Below are 16,700 nucleotides of genomic sequence, written 5' to 3' on the forward strand. Positions count from 1 at the left end.
GCGCCCGCCGCGGCCATGGTGGCTTGGCCCGCCGCGCCCCTCCTCATCAATCTCGGGGGATCACTGCTAGGTTTCGTGGCCACCCTCACATTAATACCGGCCTTCAAAGACCACTTCTTGGCAGCGCGCCTCGTCGGCGAGGACCTCAACAAGGCCTTCCGGCGGCCCATGTGAGTAGCGGTGCCCGCCGGGCCGGCCCCGGCCCGCAACGTCCCAGCTGACCGCTGGCCTCCCCTTCCTTTCAGCCCCGAGGCACAGGGTATGATCAGCGGGGCCGTGTTCCTCATCATCCTCTTCTGCTTCATCCCTGTGCCCTTTCTGCGGTGCTTCATAGAGGAGCAGTGCACGACCTTTCCTCACGACGAGGTAAGGCTTCTTTGTGCCTGGAGTGCAGCAGGCATTAGCAAGGAATGACCATTAGTGACCGGAGCCCTGTTCTCTGTCCTGCAGTTTGTGGAACTTATTGGCTCACTCCTTGCCATCTGCTGCATGATTTTCCTGGGCTTTGCAGATGATGTTTTGAACCTACGCTGGCGTCACAAACTCCTTCTCCCTACCATGGCATCCCTCCCACTACTTATGGTGTACTTCACCAACTTTGGGAACACAACCATTGTGGTGCCTAAGCCTTTCCGTGTGTTACTAGGCATGCACTTGGACTTGGGTAAGCGCTGACTCACTGATGGTCATTAGCAATGAATTAAGGGGCACATCTCAAACTTTAGCATAACAGGTATCAATCCCTGTGCTGTAGAGGGAACCTGTGGAAGATTTGCTAACTATTAAGTGAGAGGGAACATCACCAACTAAATATCGTGCTGCTGAGAATAGCCATTCAGATATCCATCAAGAGCTCCAGCATATATGTTTACCTATGCATAGATAAGTAGCGTACCTTTTTTCAGGTTTCTGGCAGTATGAGAGAGTGCCAAAGGCACTTGGCCCTCAGATACCAATCCCAGCATCACTAAATCACAGAAACAAAACACAGCAGTTTGCTGTACTTGTGTACAGGTGGTAACATTTACAGGAAAAGGATCTGTTTGTTAGTAAACTACTAATTTGAGAATGTACTGAGACACTATATAATGAATTATAAAACTATAAAACAGGAAAGTAGAATTTCAGGCTGTGATCCTATTTACTGTTTCAAATATGAATGCTAAAGTATTTGCCTCATTCTGACCTGCAGGTATTCTCTACTATGGGTACATGGGCATGCTAGCAGTGTTTTGTACTAACGCCATCAACATTCTCGCTGGAATCAATGGGATTGAAGCAGGGCAGTCTCTGGTGATTGCTGCTTCCATTATTGCATTCAACCTTGTAGAGTTAAACGGTAAGGTAACGCGTGGGAGTGCAAAAAGCAAAGGGAAATAGAAACTTCAATTTCAGTAGTCAGTGTAGTTGAAAATAACCTAGTCCTGTCTTATCAGAACCTCATTTCTTTTTTCTTTTTTTTTTTTCCTGTAGGGGATTATCAGGATGATCACATTTTCTCTCTCTACTTTATGATTCCATTTTTTTTTACAACGCTGGGGCTGTTTTACCACAACTGGTAAGAGGATGGTTATTCAGCATTTCTTTGGAAGCATGTTCTTTTTCCCTTTATAAACAAAAACATTTATCAACGAGTAAGCGATATACTGGAGTATAGACAGGCTTCTTGCTAGAACTAAGAACACAAAGCAGCAATCCACTGGTATCTTTTATGCACCAACCTTGCCATTAGGGAATGCCTTCAGGTGGTTATGAAGTCATTATATTGGCAACACTGATTATGACAGACCTTTTCTCCTTTGCCTTGTGGATTGCAGGTATCCATCCCAAGTGTTTGTTGGGGACACCTTCTGTTACTTTGCTGGCATGACCTTTGCTGTGGTGGGGATCCTGGGCCACTTCAGCAAAACAATGCTCCTTTTTTTCATCCCACAAGTGCTTAACTTCCTCTACTCATTGCCTCAACTCTTCCACATTATTCCTTGTCCCCGCCACCGACTGCCAAGGTAATGTACCTGAGTGACCTATAACGGTACCAGTTTATGCCCTTTGTCTCCACTACCAGCTGAGAAACAATAACATATGTTGGTTGGTGCTGTTTTTAATACCTATCAAAGTAGGTTGGATAGTTGGCCAGTCATGCTATTTATGGTTGAGTCAATCAGCACAAGTTTCTCGAAGAAATTTACTAGGAAAGACTACTATTTAACACTCATGCTCTTTAGAGTATGATTATTCTCAGCTGCAAGACTGAGATAAATAGATACAGGCTGTTCCTACTGCTGTTGCACTAGGATTTGTTAAGATCTTACCATAGCAAGCATTTCGCAGCACTATGTATTGTCACTGATTGTCATCATGTCTACATATATTCAGTTCTTCTAACCTTGCAGCTTTATGCATGTGTTAGGTCAAAGCAGGGAGGAATATTTTATTGACTGCCCAAATCTGAGGGACCAAGGTGTGAGCAGCTGCTGCTATACAATATTGGAATATTTTTGCTTTTTTCCACCAGTATATTTCTTTCTCAGTAACTTGGCTTGAGATATAAATCTACTTATGTAGGGATCACGGTCTCCTTGCTCTGTCCAGACTAAGACTTCAACATTCCTTTTAGGCTCAATCCTACAACAGGGAAGTTGGAGATGAGCTACTCCAAATTCAAAACTAAGAGCCTCTCAACCCTGGGAACATACATTCTGAAGGTAATAGCAGGAAAAGATTAAAAAAAAAAAAAAACAGGCATGTTTTGAGGAAGGAATCAAACGCATGAGCAGCAGGATGGGAGGGAAGGCAGAACTTCTGGGCTCAGTGGTTATTTCTTGGCTCAAATCAAGAACACATTCTACTTAGCTCAGTCACTGTCTCTTGCAATCAATGCATTAACTACATTAATAATTGCTCTTTTAAAATAAGCACACACAGCAGTTGTTCCAAGACCATCATAAGCCTATCCTGTCTCTTAAGTAAGAACACAAGCCAAACTACTGGGATACAGCAAAACAGATCTAGCAGGAAGCACTAAACATACCTGATGAAATAGCATGCAATTTTTTTTTTCCCTAGGTAGTAAAGATCTTGCACATAGTAGATGTGAGGAGTGGAATGGATGAAGATGGTGAATACTCCGAGTGCAATAATATGACGCTAATTAACTTTGTTATAAAGGTGATCGGACCCATCCATGAACGAAATCTCACTCTCCTGTTGCTACTCATTCAGGTCAGACAAATGTTCCTGCTAGCAGAGAAATGTATTCTGTGATAGAAGCAGATCCAGATTTGTCTCAAGAATATCAAGGGGAGAGGGGGACTGGAAGCATCATGCTTTTTATACAAAATGCAATTAAAGTTGTGCAGCTTGAGAATCTGAGCTTTACACAGCTTCAAGAAGAAGCTGCCCTTCCTCTCAGTCCCTAGCATCATTCACTAAGAGCTATTAAATTTCAAGTCCCTAGATTAGCTCGAGAAGCTCCTCAGAGCACAAGTTGCTGGATGCTAGAAGAACAGTAGAAAAAACAGCACTATGTTATTGCCTTGTCACTCTAACTCAATACAGCCTTTTATCACAGTTCTGTTTTTCAATCATACCAAATAACACTAGTACAAGTGTTATCTCCAGCTGGTGCCCTTACATAAATGTGGCATGAACTCAGTGGTAGCTGGAGTCTGAGCATGGTGTGGGAGCATTTTGAAGCAACTTAGAATGCAAGGAGAACACGCCTTGCAGATACTGCTGCTACTTTTATTCAACACGTGAACTCTTACCTGTTACAGCAGACATTCTGTTTCAGAAAAGACATTGCTTAATTGAGTACAATTCCTTTCAATGTCAGCTCAAAGGGAAGAGTTTCTCCTTAGGAAAGAGAAAACACCACTTACATTCCTATTCCAGCAGAAGACTTCCAACAAAGAGAACAAGGCTTAGGCCAAATACATTGGGCAGGAGGGAACGGGAAGTGCATACAGCTTGATTTTGAGTGAGGTCACGGCAGGGAAGTCTTTGCTATGAAAGGATGACAAATTGTAGCTCGACAAGTTGTTTTTCATTACAGGCCATAGAGTTTACATTATAATTTGGGTGTCTTAAGAAGTGCTTTTGCCATCTTTTTGTGTTTGTTCTCACAAGATAAACTTGCATAAACAGGCACAAAATCCCTCACCGATAGGTACAGTTTTGATTGAAAGACCAAGAACTTTGGCTAAATTTATGCTTTTCATTTCTTCTACACCTAAAAATTTTACTTTAAGTCTGTTTACGATATAGCACTGTGTTTTAAAGCACATCAAATCTCCATGGAAAAGAAGAACCTGCTACCTGCTAGCCAGTGAATTGTCTGATGTTGTAAGGTTTCAGCTTCAGGTTGTTTGTTTGGTTTTTTTTTTTTTTTTTTGTCTGTTTTTAAATTTAGGTCCTGGGCAGCGTGATTGCATTTTCAATCCGGTACCAGCTTGTGCGCTTATTTTATGATGTCTGACTGAACTGCCAGGAGCTGCACCTTCCAGTGAACTTTATTCAATTGCTGACCAAAACAATTCAATCTTATTCTGATCCTCTGAGAACTCCAAGCCACCTTTCAGAATGCAAGAAACTACTCCAAGCCAGCCTAGGATCACAATTCTCTTTTTGTAGACAGACCTCTTCTGTCTAATTCTGCTGACAGAAGACAGTCAACACTACTTGGACATCCTTGCTACTGAGAATACCTTTCAGAGGGGAAATAAGCAACACAAATCTTTACACAGAGTGTTTAGGGAAAGCAGGAGAAATGAAATTGAAGTTTAAAAAACTTGTCGCTGTTCCTGGAGAGAAGAAATAAGAACTGCAATTTCTGTGAGACTCTACAGCAGAACAGATGAAAAAGAATGCCTTCTTGGCTAATTCAGGTTTATCTGTAGAATAATACATTATAAATCATACCCACAACTCAGAGCATTCTGAGAATAAAATAACATGAAATACCCTTTCATCTTCAGCTCTCTGTCCTAAGAATGTTGACTTGCAGTGAAACAAGGCTCCACAGTACAGTGCTGTGCTCTCCTGCCCTGCGCAATGCCAGAAATTTCTGCAGCAGATCCTACGAGCTTTTTTTTTCCTGAGTGTCTAGCATTTGTGCTCTTCACAGATCAGAGCATCTCTGGGACCGGTTAGCAGAGTACAGATCACAGCATCTTTTTGTACAAAGTATCGATAAGAACCACTTAGATTTGCCGGTTACAATTAATTTTTCTCCATCCGAATTCTTATTTAGATAGCGTTATTATCCGGCACCATAGAATTGCCACCTGACAGCGTAGCTCCAGACATCCATCCGAGGCGCCGCTGCTGAGCCCAGCCACGCCCCCTGCCAGCACACTGCCGAGCTACGCCGGCGAGTCGGACCCCGGGGCCCGGCCGGCGCCGCACTGCCCCATCTTACCGTACCCGGCTGCGAGCGCCAACGGCTACCGCGTGGTACGAATTTGGCGCCTTGTCTTGTGATTGGTCTGTCGCCGCCGCCATTAGATAGGAGGTAAGCGCTAAGGAGTGGGGGCGGGCGCAAAGGCGGCCAGTCAGAGAGGAGGTTCACGCGACAGAGCACCAATAGCGAGGCGGCCTTGTGCTGTCCAATGAGCGGGGCCCTACTGTGCGGGAGGTTATAAAGAGACGGGTGGAGGCGTCCTCCCTTCGTCCCGCCGCAGAGCTGCTGAGAGTTCGGAGTGGTTCTCGGTCCGCTGCGAGACGCCATGTCTGGCCGAGGCAAAAGTGGCGGTAAGGCCCGAGCGAAGGCCAAGTCTCGTTCTTCTCGGGCCGGGCTGCAGTTCCCCGTCGGGCGTGTTCACCGGCTGCTACGGCGCGGACATTACGCGGAGCGGGTGGGCGCTGGCGCACCCGTTTATCTGGCGGCCGTGCTGGAGTACCTGACGGCCGAGATTCTAGAGCTGGCGGGCAACGCGGCCCGCGACAACAAGAAGACGCGCATCATCCCCCGCCACCTGCAGCTGGCGGTGCGCAACGACGAGGAGCTCAACAAGCTGCTGGGTGGTGTCACCATCGCGCAGGGCGGCGTCCTGCCCAACATCCAGGCCGTGCTGCTGCCCAAGAAGACGGGTGGGAGCGCCGCGAGCCCTGCCAAGGCCGGCAAGAAGGGCAGCGGGCAGCAGTCACAGGAGTACTAGGCCGGGCTCCTTCCCTTCCTCCCCCCTCCTCCCCCCAAGAACCACACAAAGGCCCTTTTCAGGGCCACTCCAATGCTCACTGGGAGAGCTGCGATCCGCGGGAGGGGAGAGGCGGGGGCTGCATCCAAATACCGGCGCAGGGCCCAGGGCAGTGCAGCTCCACGCCCGGAGGCCAACTACGAGGAGCAAGCGCTAGGCCGCGCTGCGGAGCAGGCAGGAAGCACCAGCAGCCGCCATTGGCTGCTCGAGTTCAGTTACAGAAACTGTAAATAGGTGACGTTCTTCGAACAGACTTACTCTTGGGTGCTTATAACGTGACTGTTTCTCTGCTGTTAAATTCAGCAGATGTTGCACAGAAAATAAACAATGCTTCATCTCCAAACTGGAACCCTATAAATAGGTTATTTTGATGTTTCCTTAAGGCACTGCAACATGATAGTGCAAAACAACAGTTCAGCCGTGAACAGGGAAATAGCTCACAGCCTAGAGGGAAAGGCAAATTTCTTACTCTACAGGTCAAAGGTTACCAGTTACTGTATATCAATGCATATCCTCATACTACACCTACGTGGGATAAGTTGGCTAACCAGCTACCTAATAGTTCACTATAAACAAGTGACAAGGTTGTATTTAATAACTTAAAGCAACTCTGTAGCCAAAACTTATGAATATAGCATCTGGTAAATTCCCCATGAGGAATGCATTGGGAACCTAATGCTAGTCTCCTTCAACATTTCTGAAAATAACAGGCCCAAATAATCCGCAATTTCCCAAGTTCAGTGACTACAGAAAATACTTCTTATTGTCAGCACTGCGCAGTACTGCAGTAACACCACTGTTTGGTCTGACCATAATCTGTATTTGATGCTTTGTTACTAAACGCAATAGGAGAACAATTACTACTACATCTGTCCTAACAATAAAAACTTATTTAAGTTTCAGAGAGATTTTGCAACTTAGGTAAACTTCGATAAACGTAACTCCAAGTTAGTTAGGTATTTCAAGTATTTTATGCCCAAATGTCAGACAAGGCTGGTGCAAATGTTAAAAACAAACCCCCCCTCCCTCCAACAGCTGATTGAGTAGCTGTGAAGCCTGCAGCAAGAATTGTAACAATCTTGCTGCTCTCACTAGGGGCCTAGCAGGCATCGTTCAGCTGTCTTGCCACACGAAGGATGTGCTTAGCTCCCTTGCTCAGAAGTAAACTAGCTAGTTCAATACCAAGATTCTCTGCAGCTTCTTGGGCCTGACCAGGGACGTTTTTGGCTGTGATGCCAACATGCTGCACATCATCATTCGGTCCATCTTCATTCTGCAAGAATAAACACATCAGTGTAAGGCTGTGGGAAGGAGTGGGCAATAAGTCTGCATGAAACTAGATATCACAGAATTGAACTCCCCTGAAAGCAGGTTCTTCCCTAGAGCAGATTGAACGGGAAACCATCCAGACAGGTTTCAAATAACTCCAGCAAAGGAGACTCCCCCCCCCCACCTCTCTGGGCAACCTGTTCGTCAACCTTCTTCCTCATACCTGTATGAAATTTCTGGTGTACTAGTTTGTGCCCACTGTCCCTTGTCCTACCACCGTGCGCCACCAAAAAAAAAAAAAAAAAAAAAAAAAAAAAAAAAAAAAGAAAAAAAGCCTGGCCTCATCTGCTTGCTTGACTTTCATCCTTTAGGTATTAATAAGCATTGCTAAGACCCCTCCCAGCCTTTCTTCTCCAGGCTAAACAGCCCCAGGTCTCCAAGTATTTCCTCATAATGGAAATGCTCTAGGCCTCTATCATCTTTGCAACCCTCCACTGGACTTGTTCCAGCAGTTCACTAGCTCTTCTGATTTGAGAAGCCCAGAACTAGACTGTTCCACATGTGGGCCCTGCAGTGCAGAAGGTATGAGAACCTCCCCTGCCCTGCTGGCCACGCTCTCTGTAACACACCCCAAGATACCACTGGCCTGCCTTGGCTTCAAGGGCACACTGCTGGCTCACTGAAAAATATTCAGCTAGAATCTGTGGTCTGAATAGCCTTTAGAACTGTATGCTGTGGACTCTCAGAACAATCAGCAGAACAACAAGGGAAAAACACCTGAAACTGAAGAACCTTTTGATCTCAAAACGTCTGGTTTTATCCTTCAGCTACAGGTTTGAATTTTGAGTCCAACATGCATTGCATACCTGTTGTGGATAATTAACGCTGGTCTGCATTGTTTCCTTCAGGCTATCAGACCCATCCAAACTGTAGACTGCACCTGTCAAATACAACTTGGAAAGACAGAAAGAGTTTACCACAAAACCAACCTAGACAGCAACACTTCTGCAGTCAGTCTAATCAGACTGCCAGTCTGATACAACTGTAATGCAAATAATCCTTGTTAGGGAAGATGCATCTTCCCAAGAAAGAAACCAAATACTTTCTAGCTTTCTACCTACTTAATTCATAATCTGTTGTATAAATGCACAGATTTTCCCAAGTCAAAAAGCAGACTTTGAGATCTCAGGGCAAACTTTGAAACGAGAGGATGAAAAAAATCTAATTATCACAGTAAGGGGGTTTTCTAGGACTCAGCTTCTGTAACCAGAACTGCTTTCTCATACTCCTGATTTGGACAATAACCCTTATCTGCCCTACTCAGCTGTGAAGACACCTGCTGAGCTGAACCTCAGAGAACATGCACACACTGGAACAGTTTTTCATAAATAATCCCAGATACATACAAAATATTCCTCACCTGGCCATCTTTCAGCATGGTGTTAACTGCAACAGGGACACTACAGCCACCCTCCTGAAAACAGAACGACGTTGCTATTGAGTTTCCTCCCAGTGCATTCAAAGCAGAGGTTTCTGAAAAGTATATGCTGCACACAGTTCTGCCTATTTCTGTTCAGGCACTTCCAGTTCACAGGTTCTCCCTACTTAGCAGGTGTAACAGTCTTCCCACACCACGCCATCCGTTGCACAGAGCACTATTTGTTACTGTAAGCAGAAGGGCAAGGATAACACACGTACCAAATGTTTCATGAAAGCCCTCTCAGCAATGCAGCATAATACAGTTTCTCCATCATGCAGGACAGATACCATATTCAGCGTTTCTTGGTCTTTGGCTCGAACCTCCACTGCTAAAGCCCCCTGTAAGACAACAGTAATAACAGAACTCCTCAGCTTAAGTGTCTGTATGCTCTCAGCATTGGTCATGAAACACAACTCAGAAGTCTGGATGCATTTCACTCAGGGAGCAGTATTTAAGTACATAGATTTTTCAGAAATTATTCAAGAAACAATCAACTGGTTGCAAGACATCTTGAAGCAACTGCTGTAAAGGGAAACTCAGGACTTAGACAAGTACTGAAGATCATACAGTCACCTGACATCTTTTCCTTAGCTCAACATCAGACCATATCCCTCTTCTGACTACATATATGCAAACACCTGCTCTGCTGTCACAACAGCATAAGAAAGTTGGATAAACGTGAGTTCTGCAACCTTGTCTGAAGATAACAGCACTCACAAACCAATTCTTTCCCAACTGGAAAACAAGACAAGAAAAAAAAAGTATAGTACAAGACATGATTAAAAAAAAAGAAACACTATTTCTGGCTCATTTTTCACTTTCATCTGGCTGACTACCTTCAGTACTGTCATGGGATAACTTCAAAGCCGTCACTGTTTACTGTTTCCAACCTGTAAGTAACAGCAGCAGCTGTTCATCAACCAGGAATTCATCCAGATTGGGAAACAACTGCATTACATTACAATAATGATTGCACTACAAAATGCACAGCCAGTTCAGGTTTCACAAATTTGATACCAACTACGCAACACTGTGTGTAAGTTCAGCTACATGACCAGCACGGGCTGGAACAATTTGCCTAGAAACAAGAATGCTAACAACATGCCCCAAGGCAGGCGTTTCAGCTCTGCACAGCCAGAGAGTCAGGACACTGCATGGAAGGGAGTGCCACAGAACCGACACTGCAGCAGCTTTGTACAGATAGCCCAGCATAGCACAAGACTAGCCCTGCCTCATACTTGCAGAGTTGTCCCAGTGTAGCTGCACCACACATTACCTTACCATTTACTATTTCTGTGGCTGATAGAAATCAAACCCCACTACACAGACTCACGGAGCTGACTTAATGTTCTTCACACGCTGAACATAAGGAGAGGTAAGAGGCTGCAACAGAGATCACTGTAATTCTTCTTTGGCAATAAATACATCAGAAGTACTTGCTTGCCACAGTTAACCACCTGACATCACACTGCTGCTGGCTTTCCATATGCAGTCAGGCTTGAAGTACAAAAATGGTAACGTACCTGTCCCACAGCATACAGACAATCTTCAGGGCTCAGGAGCTGGAAGAAAGTAAAAACAGAGTTAAGTCACGTTGCACTTTTTAGAACATACAAAGAACTGAACTCCATGCATACTTCTAACACCACATTTGTGCCCAAGGGAAATATCACCTCCCCCTTCCCATGCCTCAGCATTTCCATCTCAAAAAGTAGGATAAGGTACTATTCCTCACATTGACATTAGTATTTTATTCATTAGTTAATCAGAAAAAATCTTAGACATGCACTGTTTCACTGCACACATGAAATGCTATGACGTTACCATATTACAAACTGTTCCTGTAACACAAAAAGTATTGCATTTTGTAACTGTACACAAAAAGAAATGAGCAAAATTAAACCCTTCCTAAAGCAAATAACATCAAGCTAACGTGGCAATGGATTCAGCAGACTGCATGTGCACCTCTGATGGGACAATCACAAGGTCTGAAAATCAAGCAGGCAATAGCCTAGAAGAGAATGGGATTTTTTACTTTGACACTCACCTGACCAATGCGATTCTCCCAGCCCATTCTCTTCAATCCAGCAGCAGCCAGGATTATAGCACTGAAGTCTTCCTTCTCATCTAGCTTCTTCAAGCGGGTGTTTAAATTTCCTCTCTGTACAAGTGGTTAAGCAAGTAGAGAAACAGTATGCAGAGTCATACAATCACTTAGCATTCACTCGACTGTTTAAAGCCTCCAAATAAGAATCAGTCAAGGTATTCTGAAAGAAGTGCTAAATATGGACAATTGTTTCTTTGTTTTTGCTGATTAATATTTCATAACAATCCAAGCATGCTCTCTGAAAAGATACAAATGATGCACTTAAATGGCACATACCTGACATCAAATAATTCTGCAGATCAATGAACTGGGTTACTGGGACTGAGGTAATGTGTTTTACCCCCACTTCAGTGGCGTGTATCTAAACTAGCAGCCCAAAACACATTATAGATGTCATGGACCGATCAGCATTTGGCTGCCACTGTGACAAACTTAAGATAGACCTCCACTAAGCAGCCTTCAGAACATCGCTAAATATGAAATGCACCAGCATTTTGAATCTCAGCTAGATTAAAGCTAGGCCCTTTCTTTATAGAATCATGAGAAAACAACAGGACAAAATGCACTACGGAATGGGTTACAGGAGGCAGCCTTTGAGAAAGTGTGTTCCTGAAGATCAGGTACTGTATATCACCCTTGATTCTGGACTTTGTGTCAACTTCCATAATCCTTTCCGCAACTTTGCCCAGATTCAACATTTTGAAGCAAAAGGATACAATATCCCTGAATTCAAGCTGAGGGAACTTCTTTTTGAGCTGGGCTGCTCGCCGAAGTGAACTAGTTCCAATAACACTGTTTGGAAAAGTTAAATCAATGAAATTTAGCATAAAACAGTACTTAGCTCCACCTGAATATACACCAGAAAATACCACAGAAAATACGTGCCCAAAAAAGCAACAAAGAAATCTGAACTGGCTGAGTGAGAACAAGAGAACAGACATACAAGTTAGGATTCTGCTCTGGACGCACTGTCTGCACTGCATGCATCCTCCTGTAATGAGCACCACACAAAGGACCTCATATCCACTCTGGAGACTGAAGCAAGGTAGGGTCTCACTTGCATCTCAAGGGTGCACTACATCTCAAAGGTGGCTAAAGACATTCAAAGTCAATTAACAACATTCTCATTAGCATAGCTCTTTTCAGCATATAGGTGCAGAAGCTAACTGAAGGCAGTGCAAAAACCACTGCAGGATAAGGAAAGCTCACTGATTCATCACTGGGAAATCTGAACAAATTCCTCCTTTCTATTTTTTACACTTTACTGACTTCCCCTTCTCCCTACTCACCTCTTTTCAGGAAGAAGACTGAGCGTTTTCCCACAGTTTTTGGGGTGAAAGACAACAGCATCAAGTGGGTTCTCTCTCCTGCAAAAAAAAAAAAAAAAAAAAAAAAAAAAAAAAAAAAAAGCAAGAGCAGAATGGCAGACATCATTTAACAGAAGGCCATTAAGATTAACAGTTCTGGTGCTGCTCCCTAAAGGAACCATCATCTAGCTTCAAAAGGCTTCTCCATTTTTAACAGCAAGGATTTCCAACAAACTTGCTGGCTACGGAACACTAGTTCTCCCACTATTTCAGAGAATAATCAAAGGTCAAACAACAAAGATCTAAGCTGTCATTTTCTACCATTATCCACACTGCAAAATGTTAAGTCCCTCAGACAGTCAGGCTTTGCACGCATACTTACTTGCAAATAGCACCAATGGTAAAGCCAGGAGGAAGAGAAGTTGGCAGGTCCTTCAAGGAGTGAACTACCAGGTCAACTCTATGAATTAGAGAACAGTAATCACAACACTAAACAGATGTTGGGTCATGTAGTGCCAGAGACCCACAGTTAACAACAGGAAAGTGTAGATCCAATTCTTGGGATTAGTTTAGAAAAGAGAAAGAATGCTCAGAACTCTTTAGCCAGAATTACTACTAGATTTACATTAGCAATTCTGAAGAGCCATTTTACTTTTCTCTGCCTTTTCTAATCTGGAAAACTGAGATAATGCCTTCCTCCCAGTAGCAGTACAAGATACACTACAACCAGACTGAATTAGCGTAAGATACTAGAAATATTGACACAGAGACTCCCTTGAACCAGTATGCAACCAGCATGTTGACTGGTATCATGGTTCAATGTGAAAATAACAGGTAGCAAAGCAAACGCCATCTACTTCACTATAAGGGCAGCAACTTGTAAATGATTGAGCCTCCGGTATTTTTTTCCACTGACTTTACTGGAAAATGCATTATCAAATGCGTACATTACAGATGCAGAAAGGATCTTTGCTTTTAAACATACTTTTACCAAGCCATAAGTACAACAGCCCTACTCAGGATATTTAAGAAAAAACACCAACCCTATATATTTGACTTTTCTGTAAGAAGAAATTACTCCAGACAGCAGCACAACTTGCTCATATACAATTTAGTGAAATATTTAGCATATAGCACACTAACAAGTAGTAAGTATGTTACACAGTATGCAAACCACAGAATACTGAAATACAGTAACAAAATAGTAAAATAAAGAACACATTTGCAAGCATGGATTAGATTACACACGCTCTGTTGCACAAGTAACGTACAAATCAGAGGAGAAAATATAAAAAAAAAAATAGGGCAGACAGTCAGAACACCATTATTCCAAAACATGGCCTAAATCCAGGATAGGGAGTTAAAAAAAAAAAAAAAAAAAAAAAAAAAAAAAAGCATGTTGTATCAGAGAATTTCTTCCTTAATCAGAAAGAAGGAAACCAGATCACACTTATAGCATACAAAAAATAAATAATAAAAAAAATGCCAGACAAGTAATAAAACTGAGCTCTTACTCATTTCTTTCAAGTGCATTTTCCAGCTCTTTGGTAAAGAGGCTCTTCTCCCCAATCTACATGTAAATGAAGAAAAATGAATCACAGAAGAAAACACGCAAGAAAACCCGCATCAAACACATTTACTTTTTTGAGTACTATATTTTTTAATTCATTCCCACCCAAAATAAATCCTTTACCTTAGACAGTGCTGTATCTAAGATCTTGTCTCCAGTTGTAGACATGGCAACTGCTCAGAGAACACAAAGCCATAGGCATCATCAGAGCACGTTGACTGGTGATATCTACTTAATAGTAACAAGCAATACACACTACCATGCTGCAAACACAGACTTGAGACAGATTCAAGAGCAGCTCACTTCTAAGAATATGTTGTAAGTGAAATAGAGATTTCTTTCATGACTCAAAAACACAAAAGGAGAAAGAGGACAGGTTTTGGGAACAGCCAACTCTAAAGACATTGCCCAGATTCTCAAATAGAGTAACGTAACACCATACGCATATGATACAGGCCCTAATCAGACAGGAGCTTGTGTAATCAATCCTTCTCCATTGGAGAATACCGGCAGCAGTTGCTCAGCTATGCAACCTAATAGAATTCAGACTGCTCTCTTAGATAACATGTGGCCAATTCACCTGCTCTTGACAATACCCTATTCACACATAGATAACTGCCTGGCTCCTGTTGCCACCCGACATCAGAGCAGCAACTGGAGGGGAAAAAACAAAACACCACTTACCAATCTCAAAGCAGAGATCAGGGTAAAAGTCACGGAGCATCTCAACCACACCGTCAGTCTGAATCCGGGCTAGCTGCAATGAACACGAAAACAAAGCACTACGCAAAAAGCCTAAGCTACACAGCAGCTAGAGAGGACTTTGTCACTCTCTGATAGTCGTGCAGGCATGACCCACTATGTTCTTTAAGTTATAAGCATTAGAGAGAAGCAGCTCCAAATACAATAGGTCATGTATACAAATCCTTTGAGCTTGTAAGGTGACCAGAACATTTCACAGAACTTCTTTAAATCTAAGCAACAAAATAACCTCTCCCCATCTCCAGCACTGCTGCGATCCAAGCATAACAAGTCAAAACAAAAACAATGTATTGAGTTAGGAAGAACAGCTGAAGCAAAAACGTGTTAGGGTTCACACGCACACTGCTTCCAGCTGCCCTAAAATCACTAGCTGTCCCCTAGGCAGAAGTTTCATTTCTCAGAGGCAACGTTATACATACACAGCATTTACCTAAGTGTACCTAACTAACCTTAAGGCGTTTCTCCTCTATGGAATGTCACTGCTGAAAGACAGGTGTTTATTGGAAAGCAAACAGAAAGGTAAAAAAAGCCTGTCATTCACCAAAGAAAGAAAAAGTCATATAACAGAAAGTAACTCCTGCTTTTTCTCAAGCCATTAATTTTGTCGATATTGCATGCTGGTTTTTTTTGTTTGTTTGTTTTAAGCATTTATCATTTTTTTGGAGTCAGTATGATTTTGCCTCTAAAAGTCCTACAGGTACTAGCAAATATGAATTATTTAGCCTTGATAGAATCAAAATGCTATTCAGAAATTCTACAGGCAAAAAAGTACCAGCTAAGGTCTGCACAAACAGCAAGCACCAGATCTTAAGGCAGAAAAGAAAAAAAAAACAAGGCGGAGGCAAGCAAAATAAAAACAGAAGAATCAAGCAAGCACTTCTAACTACAGCGTTTCAGCTTCTTTCCTGGTAACGAGCTACGTAGCCCGGAGCAATTAACTTTGTTCTCAAGACTCTAGCTTCCTTACATACAAAATGAGCATAGCTTGTGGCTTCCCATTGCAACCTCAGGCTAGAAAAAGTAGTAACATGCGTGAGCCTATGATCTGTACTCTGAAGTCCGCATGCAATGCTTTCTCTCCCTCCTTGAAGTACCGAATCTTTCTTAGACCTCGCTACCAGAACGAACAAGTTTATCGCAGAACAAAGGCCTGAAGGACGGTTATCTTCCGCGAGTCAGCTCCTCCCTTGCTGCAGCAGGATGGCAAGAGATACCCACTGTATCTCCGGACAAATTCTTCCCCCGGCCTTTGGGAGGGCTGGAGAGTTTGGGGCGGGTCCCGCCTCACCTCTCCGCAAGAGCCGCGCCTGCCTCGCAATTCAATAAACAGAAAGATACCCGTTATCGTAGAAGGTGCCACGTTAACTCCGCAAATCGCACGAAAGAAGCGCTAATGAGAGCAAACGGCCCCACCGAGAAAAGCGTTCACAAGTTTTTTCTCGAGCTCTCAACAAACGACCCAGAACGGCTGAGCCCTCCCAGCAGCCGCTACCGAGTGCAGAGCTCCGAGGGAGCTCTGCTCTTCCCTGCAGACCTCGAGCAGGGGAGCAGCAGCACGGGCTCGCCTCCCTGAAGAGCACGGACGCCGCTCTCGCTTGCTTTTCGAGCACGAAAGCTGCCGGGACCCGGAGAAACGAAAGCATCCGCTTTCGTGCACAGCTGTCCAGGGCTACCTCGGGCTCCCCACACCCCCAACTCGCCACCGCCTACCTGGCTCCGGCGGGTACCCACGCGGATCGCCCTGTTGCCAATACCGTTCTTGCCCTGCAGCAACAATGCACTGTTAGCGGCCCCGCAGCTGGCCGCGCACCCTCCCTCCCGCCGCGCCCCGACTCACCGCAGCCGGGCGTACCTCCGCCATGTCGCCGCTCCGCCTTCAGCTCTTCCCGGGGCGCCCCATGGCCCGGCCCCGCCCCGCCCCTCCGACGCGTCACTTCCGTCGGGGCCGTCCGTGTGACAGAGCCCCAGCCCCGCCTTTCCGCGGCGCCCGCCGTCGCCCGCGCTGCAC

The 16,700-nt window shown here is 44.2% G+C and overlaps 3 protein-coding genes across 4 annotated transcripts; 2 read left to right on the forward strand and 1 right to left on the reverse strand.

The window, feature by feature from the left end:
- Window positions 1–15: 15 nt before the first annotated feature.
- Window positions 16–4,975, forward strand: DPAGT1 (dolichyl-phosphate N-acetylglucosaminephosphotransferase 1). The gene is made up of 9 exons (XM_048968334.1): window positions 16–170; window positions 246–366; window positions 451–664; window positions 1,193–1,339; window positions 1,474–1,558; window positions 1,818–2,006; window positions 2,618–2,705; window positions 3,067–3,222; window positions 4,412–4,975. The coding sequence occupies exons 1-9, from the start codon at window positions 16–18 to the stop codon at window positions 4,475–4,477; spliced, it is 1,221 nt and encodes a 406-aa protein (XP_048824291.1). The 3' UTR covers window positions 4,478–4,975.
- Window positions 4,976–5,100: 125 nt separating this feature from the next.
- Window positions 5,101–6,839, forward strand: LOC125703619 (histone H2AX). Its single transcript, XM_048968347.1, has one exon. It carries the CDS (start codon window positions 5,727–5,729, stop codon window positions 6,156–6,158), a length of 432 nt encoding a protein of 143 aa, XP_048824304.1. The 5' UTR covers window positions 5,101–5,726; the 3' UTR covers window positions 6,159–6,839.
- A 167-nt stretch (window positions 6,840–7,006) lies between these two features.
- On the reverse strand, window positions 7,007–16,677 carry HMBS (hydroxymethylbilane synthase). Of its 2 annotated transcripts, none has more exons than XM_048968341.1 (14): window positions 16,545–16,677; window positions 16,403–16,456; window positions 14,615–14,687; window positions 14,054–14,103; window positions 13,875–13,930; window positions 12,743–12,820; window positions 12,343–12,420; window positions 11,770–11,845; window positions 10,994–11,107; window positions 10,470–10,508; window positions 9,165–9,284; window positions 8,887–8,940; window positions 8,333–8,419; window positions 7,007–7,470 (listed from the first exon to the last, which is right to left on the reverse strand). In XM_048968341.1, exons 1-14 carry the CDS (start codon window positions 16,551–16,553, stop codon window positions 7,297–7,299), a joined length of 1,062 nt encoding a protein of 353 aa, XP_048824298.1. In that variant the 5' UTR covers window positions 16,554–16,677; the 3' UTR covers window positions 7,007–7,296. The 2 variants fall into 2 exon arrangements, with proteins under 2 accessions (XP_048824298.1, XP_048824297.1); XM_048968340.1 differs by having other exon boundaries at window positions 16,530–16,677.
- Window positions 16,678–16,700: the final 23 nt, after the last annotated feature.

This window comes from Lagopus muta, chromosome 22 (assembly GCF_023343835.1).
Source record: "Lagopus muta isolate bLagMut1 chromosome 22, bLagMut1 primary, whole genome shotgun sequence".
NCBI classification, from domain to species: domain Eukaryota; kingdom Metazoa; phylum Chordata; class Aves; order Galliformes; family Phasianidae; genus Lagopus; species Lagopus muta.

Bases quoted from the DNA above. Each gene is read 5' to 3' on its own strand.
- DPAGT1 (XM_048968334.1), top strand. From the start codon at position 16: ATGGTGGCTTGGCCCGCCGCGCCCCTCCTCATCAATCTCGGGGGATCA. The intron at 2,007-2,617 runs GTAATGTACCTG...CATTCCTTTTAG, and splicing joins CCCCGCCACCGACTGCCAAG to GCTCAATCCTACAACAGGGA. The intron at 2,706-3,066 runs GTAATAGCAGGA...TTTTTTCCCTAG, and splicing joins TGGGAACATACATTCTGAAG to GTAGTAAAGATCTTGCACAT.
- LOC125703619 (XM_048968347.1), top strand. From the start codon at position 5,727: ATGTCTGGCCGAGGCAAAAGTGGCGGTAAGGCCCGAGCGAAGGCCAAG.
- HMBS (XM_048968340.1), bottom strand. From the start codon at position 16,553: ATGGCGGAGGTACGCCCGGCTGCG. The intron at 16,457-16,529 runs GTGAGTCGGGGC...TTGTTGCTGCAG, and splicing joins CGGAGGTACGCCCGGCTGCG to GGCAAGAACGGTATTGGCAA. The intron at 12,821-13,874 runs GTAAGAGCTCAG...TCTAATTCATAG, and splicing joins AATGCACTTGAAAGAAATGA to AGTTGACCTGGTAGTTCACT.